The sequence below is a fragment of the Propithecus coquereli genome, unplaced genomic scaffold (genome assembly GCF_000956105.1).
Source record: "Propithecus coquereli isolate 6110/MARCELLA unplaced genomic scaffold, Pcoq_1.0 Scaffold202, whole genome shotgun sequence".
NCBI lineage: Eukaryota > Metazoa > Chordata > Mammalia > Primates > Indriidae > Propithecus > Propithecus coquereli.
Genome location: NW_012145190.1, coordinates 2,459,496 through 2,468,084, shown reverse-complemented (window position 1 = coordinate 2,468,084; position 8,589 = coordinate 2,459,496). Strand labels below are relative to the sequence as shown.

At 41.2% G+C, this 8,589-nt stretch overlaps 1 protein-coding gene across 1 annotated transcript in view; it reads left to right on the top strand.

Annotated features, from left to right (window-relative positions):
• ZDHHC5 (zinc finger, DHHC-type containing 5) overlaps positions 1 to 8,589 on the top strand; it is a 24,367-nt gene that overhangs the window by 10,992 nt on the left and 4,786 nt on the right. Inside the window, exons 3-8 of the mRNA XM_012643969.1 lie at positions 1,207 to 1,328; positions 4,842 to 4,999; positions 6,531 to 6,703; positions 6,859 to 6,961; positions 7,544 to 7,635; positions 8,085 to 8,217. Coding sequence (XP_012499423.1) covers positions 1,207 to 1,328; positions 4,842 to 4,999; positions 6,531 to 6,703; positions 6,859 to 6,961; positions 7,544 to 7,635; positions 8,085 to 8,217 — 781 coding nt within the window. The remainder of the gene's footprint in view (positions 1 to 1,206; positions 1,329 to 4,841; positions 5,000 to 6,530; positions 6,704 to 6,858; positions 6,962 to 7,543; positions 7,636 to 8,084; positions 8,218 to 8,589) is intronic.

Here is an 8,589-nt window from a genome sequence, read left to right as displayed (position 1 = left end):
TGACAGCACCTGGAATCTACTCTCTTGGCAAAATTTCCAGCATAGAGCACAGTATTAACTGTAGTCCTCATGCTGTACATTAGACCTCTAGACTCACTTATCCTATGTAACTGCACATTTGCACCTTTTAAAATAACATATTGTGGCCAGGTGTAGTGGCTCACACCTGTAATCCTAGCACTCTGGGAGGCCAAGGCAGGAGGATCACCTCAAGCCAGGAGTTCAAGACCGGCCTGAGCAAGAGTGAGACCTCATCTCCACAAAAAATAGAAAAATTAGCCAGGCATCGTGCACGAGCTTGTAGTCCCAGCTACTTGGCAGGAGGATCACCTGAGCCCAGGAGTTTGAGGTTGCAGTGGGCTGTGATGACACCACTGCACTCTAGCCCAGGCGACAGAGTAAGACCCTGTCTCAAAAAAAAAAAAAAAAATTTACCTAAAGCTTGTCTCTTGATTCGAATGCTTTGGAGTACTGGATATGTATGGCCAGTTTCTTTTTTCTACAGAATTTAGGGCTGCTTTGGTATGATATCCTCTCCTTCTTCCTCCCCCACTCCTTTGTTTCATTTTTAGACCTCGGTAGGTCTAGTTCTATGTCTTGATAATCCATTTTTATCTGTGGTTTTAAAAATTTTCGAACCTTGAGTACTAGCCTTTAGTTGAATAAAACTCTCAGGAATATCTGACACAGTGAAGAAACTTTAGGCAGTTGAAAGTGATTCAAAGCCAGCTGGGAAGAGGGAGGGGGAGCTGGAGAGGCAAGTGGTATTCCATGCTTTGGGCCAGTGTACAGGTCAGTGGGACATGGCTGGGATCCAGAAGCCTTAGGCTGTTCCAGAGAAGGGAATGTAGCTGGTGTCAGTTACATACTCAGTCCCTGGTTTTCACATCTGGTTAGAAAGGTGATAAGGACAGATTCCAAAACGTGGAAAAATCTACAGGTTAAGAATGAATCTGAAGAACACAGACCTTCATGTAGGGGTTGAGATTGGAAAGATTCTAAGTCTTGGACCTTTATCTAAAGTGAGCAGTTCTTTGGAAAACTAGACCCGTTTAGTGGGAAGGATAAAGATAATTTGGGATGGCAAAGGTAAACCACACAAGATTTGTATAAGGGTATGGGGCTGAATCTTTACAGAGTTTTGTGAGTATGGTTGGTGTCCAAAGTGTGTGAGGCAGCCCTTCATTTTCTTTATTATCTGTGCAGGTGTCCAGGACTAAGCCTGTATGTGTCACCTGCAGTGCCCATCTACAATGCGATTGTGTTTCTCTTTGTGCTGGCCAACTTCAGCATGGCCACCTTCATGGACCCAGGAATTTTCCCTCGAGGTAAAATCTCCCTCTTTTCTCTTGGAAGCTCCTTACTGACTTGGAAAAATAATGATTTGGGCACATACAGTTGACCTTGGGCCTTAAGAGTCCTGGGATTATGGGATACTTTTACAGTCTGATGATGAAAATCAGGGCAGAGTCTTCAGGAATGTATGTCATAACTTTTAGCCATGTGATTCACTTTGAGTCAAATCTTTGATTTTTCACCCTTCATTCAGTAGAAATAGAGCATATAGGTCAGACAGTATTGCTAGGTACAATAACACCCATAATGAATTACAGTTATAACACTGTGATGTAAACTATAATGGAGGCATGAGCAAGCTTCTTTGGGAATGTAGAAAAGGGTGCACTTACATCTGCATAGATAAATTGGGGAAATGCTGCTAAAAGTAGGTGGGAAAAACTTCAAATAAAAGGTAGAAGGGAAGGGTATTTTTAGACAGAGGAAGCACCATATGCAGAAGCCTGTAGCCATGAAATGGTGAGCCCAATATGGCTGGTGGATATAGTGCATGGTGGGACCGGAAGAGACAGGAGATAAACCCGGAGCTAAATTGTGAAGGTCTTTATATGCTAAAATAAATAGATTATACTTCTTCCTTTGGACAGCAAAAGGTCTTTAATTGGAGAACTTATAGGATCAGATTTCCTTTTAGAAAAATAATTCTTAGAAGAATGTACAGATACCTTTTAGGAGACTGGCAATAATATAAACCAAATGAGAACTTGAATTCGAGGCTGGATTTACAGATTTTTCAGAAATAGACTCAATAATTTTTCATGAAAGCTTATTAAGGGAGAGTGAGAGGGTAAAGGAATTGTAAGGGGATAGTTTCAAGATTCCTAACTTGGGAGATAAGTTGGATGTTGATTTTTATAATCCAAGATATGAGTTATAGGTACGTTGAACAGGTTGGGAGGGAAGACAGAGTGTACTGTTACATATGTCGAACTTGAGATATTTATGAGTTATCCAGGTAGAGTTACCCAGTGTACAATTAAGTAGTCAGAGTCAAAGATGTTGATTTAGGAGTCTTCAACCATGTGGTATTTGAAGCAACAGGAATAAGATTGTCCAGAGAAAGAGTGAGATTAGGAAAGAACCAAAGTCAGACCGGATCAGCACTGACATTGTTATGAGCAGAGGAGGAGGAAGAGCCATTGAAGAGAGATTGAGCAAGAAGGGTTAGTAGGAGGAGAAAGTGGGAACTAAGGAAAGTTCATGAAGTAGCTAGCTGATGGTCGGCAGTATCAGAAATTAGAGAGCTTCAATAGTATGGAAATTTAAAATTTCCCATTGTTTTGGTAACTAAGAAGTAACTGATCTTAACAAGAATAGTTTCAATAGTGTGTTATATGTGAGGATGAGATACAGTTAAATTACTAAATTGTAATGGTTTAAAAGGCAGTAAATAGGAAATGAAGAAGGAGAGTCAATGAGTATTAAAATTACTCTCTTAAGAGGTAAGCAAAAAAGGCAGAAAATGGAGTAATTATCTTTGGGAGAAGAAGGGGGTGTTTTAGGATACAGAAGACTTTAGCATGTTCGTAGCATGAGGACATGGAACCAGAGAAGAGAGAGATGCTGAAGCTGAAGCAGGGGGATAATTGAAAGTAGATATTGAGAGGAAGGAGATGCTTTGCAGTGCATACTGGAAGGTTATGCTTACAGAAGAAGTAGGCTGTTGGGATAGGAGTTGAGAGTTAGAATCATCATCAGTGAAATAAGAGGTGGAAAGAAGAGAATCTGACAAAGGTGGTTTCTGATGACATCTAATTTTCCTCTCAAATGTGAGGTTATCTCATAAGAAAGAATGAGACAGGATTGGGATAGCAACTCTGGTGAGATGAAGTTTTTCTGAAATTCATTGTGCTCCCAAAGCCCGTATCACTGTGCTTCATTTGTGACTTCTGTTCCAAAGATTAGGTGATGGGTAGGAACTTTGTGTCCCCACAGCCAAGGAAGGCTATTTTAATGAGTCTTTAATGTTAATTCATCAAATATTTATTGATGTACTATATTGAAGGCACTATCATGGTCATTTGGGATGATTTTTTTTAAAAGGTCATTGCTTTCAAATAGCTCAGTCGAGAAAGGAAGGTAGGGAAGACATTCATATGAATAAATACACTGTGTCATAAGTTGTAAGAGTAATCGAAGACCTATAGTACTTAAGAGGAAGAAAGAGCTTACTTCAGGTAGATGATGGTATGGAAGGATTAGGAGTTTCAAAACAAGCAGCATTTGAATTTTTTTCCTTTAAAAGAAAAATCCTTTATTTAAATATTTTAAAATATCACCTGTAATTTCACAGCCCAGAAATAATTACTATTACATTGTGGTATATATCCTTGTAATACATTGCAGATTTTTTATATATATATTTTTATATTTATATATGCCACATATCTGTACTATATATTTGTGTCTATTTGTTTTCAAAATGGGAGCTTTCTGATTGTACAGTTCTTTGCATTCTTTCACTTATTTATATTATAAGCATTTCTCTAAGTCAGTAAAATTTGAAAACTTAATTTTTAATCCCTACACCATCGCTTATTTAATTTTTCCTTCCCACATATATTATTCTCCTAGATTAATAATAAATAACAATTTGTTGCTGTAGATGGGAAGGCAAATAATGTCCTTGCAGTTTTTTTTTTTTTTTTTTGAGACAGAGTCTCGCTTTGTCACCCTAGCTAGAGTGCAGTGGCGTCATCATAGCGCATTGCAACCCCAAACTCCTGGGCTCAAGCAATCCTCCTGCCTCACTGTCCCAAGTAGCTGGGACTACAGGCATGTGCCACTGCTCCCAGTTAATTTTTTCTATTTTTAGTAGAGACACGGTCTCACTCTTGCTCAGACTGGTCTCGAACTTTTGACCTGAAGTGATCCTCCCATCTTAACCTCCCAGAGTGCTAGGATTACAGGTGTGAGCCACTGCGCTGGTCTGTCTTTGCACTTTTGAAATGGGATGGTATGTATCTAATAGCTGAAAATTGAGAGAAAGGGCATTTGAGGCTTGAACAACAGTAATACAGTATTGGGAAGACATTCTGGACAAAGGATTTGTGCAAGGAAAAAAGATTGATGTCAGTCCTTCTTCCTGGGTTGCTATAATTCAGTCATGTACTTGTAAATATTGAACTATTATGCAAATTCATTATATATGTACTTTGATATGTAAATTATCTATTTCTTTAAAAACATATTCATAATACTTAAACCAAAGAATATCAGCATATGCATGTCCATGCCACCTCTGAGTCATTTGCTCTTTAACCTCACTTCCCAAAGCAGAATAAATTATTTCGTTATCTGTGTTCCCATAGTGTTGCATACAGAGCTGATCTCACAGTGTTATAGTTACTAATTCCTAGTCTCTCTTACCCATTAAGACTGTGAATTCTTCAAATGCAAAAGCCATATTTTAAGCATCATTGCATCCGTGGTGCTTACTGTAGTTCTGGCATAGCGGTTTTTCAACTAAGTTTTCCTCTCTATAGCTGAGGAGGATGAGGACAAGGAAGATGATTTCCGAGCTCCCCTTTACAAAACAGTGGAGATCAAGGGCATCCAGGTGCGCATGAAATGGTGTGCCACCTGCCGCTTCTACCGTCCTCCTCGATGTTCCCACTGCAGTGTCTGTGACAACTGTGTGGAGGTAAGAATCCTGGGTAGGGTCAGACTCAGTGCTTAACCTGTGTTGTCATCTTCCTAACCATAGATAGATTCTTAGCCTTGGATTTTTTTTTTTTTTGAGATAGAGTCTTGCTTTGTTGCCCAGGCTAGAGTGCAGTGGCATCTTCATAGCTCACTGCAACCTCAAACTCCTGGGCACAAACAATTCTCCTGCCTCAGCTTCCCAAGTAGCTGGGACTACAGGTTTGCACCACTGTACTCGGGTAATTTTTAAAAATTTTTTGTGGCGATAGGGGTCTCACTGTGTTGCTCAGGCTGGTCTCAAACTACTGACCTCAAGTGATCCTCCTGCCTCAGCCTCCCAAAGTGCCAGAATTACAGGCATGAGCCACTGTGCCTGGCCCCTTGGATGAATTATAGTCCTGGCTAACTACCTTGGCTACATAGTCTAGCTCTGTCAAAAGGTGTTAGCAAAGATGTTTAAAAGAGGGATTCTTTAACCCCAGGTGGGCATAGGCTTTCCTGACACCAAGAGTTATAGCTTTAGCCTTCTGTCCTTTGACTTATCTTTTTGGTTATTTGTCCTGGCTTTGCATTCTCTCTTGTTTCCACAAAATGATTTTGTTGCATTTAAATTTTAGTTACATTTTTCTCCCTGCCTTTTCTTCTGCATCCCTTTTCTTTTATTTTTATCCTTATCCCTTTTTCCAGTCTTTTTTTGTCTTTTTTTTGAGATGGGGTCTCACTGTTTTGCCCAAGCTAGAGTACAGTGGCTATGCATGGGTGCAGTCATAGTCATAGTGCACTGCTGCTTCAAACTCCTGTCCTCAATTGGTCCTCCTTGCCTGCTCAGCTTCCTGAGTAGCTGGAACTATAGGTGTGTACCACCTCATTGACTCCAATCCATTTTTACTTAGCTATAAGCAGTTTCCTGCCAGATTTGCCTCATGAATCTTGATGTTTTTGCAAAGCCTCTGACATTTGTCCCTTTTAGAGTTCCTTGGTCACACAGGATAAACTTTGAGAGCTGGCCTTGGCCTTTGACCAACCTCTGGACGGTCTCCCTTACAATTTTTTTTTTTTTTTGAGAGAGAGTTTCACTTCGTTGCCTAGGCTAGAGTGGAGTGGTATCACCGTAGCTCATTGTGAACTCAAACTCCTAGGCTCAAGTGATTGTCTTGCCTCAGCCTCCTGAGTAGCTGGGACTACAGGTGCACACCACTATGCCCAGCTAAGTTTTCTATTTTTTTGTAGAAATGGGGTCTTGCTCTTGCTCAGGATGGTCTCAAACTCCTGGCCTCAAGCAATCCTTCCACCTTGGCCTTCCAGAGTGCTAGGATTACGGGCGTGAGCCACCATGCCTGGCCTCCCTTACAGATTTATAGAGCAAGATAAACTGCATGAGCCTGTTTTAGTTTGAAGTTAAGTGGTGAACATGATCAGAAATTACTAAAAGCAGAACTTAAGTTCTGCCTTTTGTTCCTCTTCTTGACAGAAGTGATCTAGTCCTATGGTCCAAGAATGCCTCTCAGTCTATCTCTTTTTGTCCCTAGGAATTTGATCATCACTGCCCCTGGGTGAACAACTGTATCGGTCGCCGGAACTACCGTTATTTCTTCCTCTTCCTCCTTTCCCTGACAGCCCACATTATGGGTGTGTTTGGCTTTGGCCTCCTTTATGTCCTCTACCACATAGAGGAACTCTCAGGGGTTCGCACGGCTGTCACGTATCCTTCAAGGCCTGTGGATTGTGAGATTGGGATGGGGAGGAATGAGGAAAGTTGAGTCCTCTGGTAGTGAGAGTCAAAGGGAAAATGGCTACAGTATGGGCTGGGGAAGGTGAGACTATGTTGCTTTGTTTTCCTTGACTGTTTGGCATCAGAATGGCAGTAATGTGTGTGGCTGGCTTATTCTTCATCCCTGTAGCTGGCCTCACGGGATTTCACGTGGTGCTGGTGGCTCGGGGACGCACAACCAATGAACAGGTATGGAGAGATGTGACGGGAGACCCCTGAATATCTTTTATGATGATGCATAGATTAGTTGTAGGGGGCAGAGGTAGTCCCATTTCCTCATGTAAGCAACCGAACAGAGGCCATTTCTTAGTTAATAAACATGTACGGAATGTCCGCTGTATATTGGACAATTTAGGCTCTGAGTATATAGAAACAATAAAAGACTTGGGCCAGCTCTCAAGAAGCTTATAGTACTGCTTAAAGAAAAAGAATGATTTTTGTGCATATTAAATTAATTGCTTACTCTTATGCATATCATCTTAGTTTTCAATATTCAGAAAGCTGTTGTTCCCATTTTACATGAGGAAGCTGATGTTTAGGGTCAGACAGCTACCATGAAGTAGACCTAGAATTTTCAGTGAGGACGCTGACTCTAGAGTCCCTGTCCTTAACCATCACAGTATAAGTTTCTTGATGGTAGGTGTGCGTTTTACTCATTTTTGTATCTCCCAGATAGTGGGTACACAATAATTTATCATTGATTTATGTTCTGGCCTTTGGAGGTCAAGGTCCCATCTTCTGACTGATCTGGTCTTTTTTTCCTTCCTCTAGGTTACGGGTAAATTCCGGGGAGGTGTGAACCCCTTCACCAATGGCTGCTGTAACAATGTCAGCCGTGTACTCTGCAGTTCTCCAGCACCCAGGTACACCTATCCCTTCAGTCTAGGGTTCACCCTTTTGTTTTCTTTGGGCTTGTTCTGATATGCGGGTGGTCTGGTGGAAGACAGCCTTTTAGGAAAGGTTCTCTATTTAGAATGGTAAGTGCCTGCAAGGTACAGACATGCCCATGCCCATCCCTTAGTGGACCCTGTGAGTGTAGTTGGTATTCTTTATGTATTAAGGTTAATCTTCTTTGAGAGTTGAGGATGAGTGAGATAGATTGACTTTTACTTACTTATGTGCTTTGAGCTAGGTATGTGCCCACACAGGCCTAGTCTTGCTGCAGTTCTTCATGGAATCAAAGAAATTGGTTTAGTGCTAACCTTTTCACTGGCCTGGTAGGACTGTTTTATTTGTAAAAATGTTTCACATAGTAGGTAACCAGTGGATATTAAAGTGAATGAATGAAAGGCTTCTTATTCTTGACACTCAGGTATTTGGGGAGACCAAAGAAAGAGAAGACAATTGTAATTAGACCTCCCTTCCTTCGACCAGAAGTGTCAGATGGGCAGATAACTGTGAAGATCATGGATAATGGCATCCAGGGAGAACTGAGGAGAACTAAGGTGAGGAATTTAGGGATGTCAAGCTAGGTAACTTGGGGAATCGTACCCCGGCAAAGAGATGGAAACTGGCTTTAGTTACATTTTTCTTACAGAATTTATCACTTACTGATTTATGTTAAAATTACTTAAATACGGCTGGGTGCAGATGTTCACGCCTGTAATCCCAGAACTTTGGGAGGCTGAGGCAGAAGGATTACTTGAGGCTAGGAGTTGGAGACCAGCCTGGGCAACATAGCGAGACCTCATCTCTATATAAAATAGACTTAGCCAGGTGTGGTAGTGTGCACCTGTAGTGCCAGTTACTTAGGAGGCTAAGGCATCGGTTGAGCCCAGGAGTTCAAGGCTGCAGTGAGCTATGATGGCACCATTGCA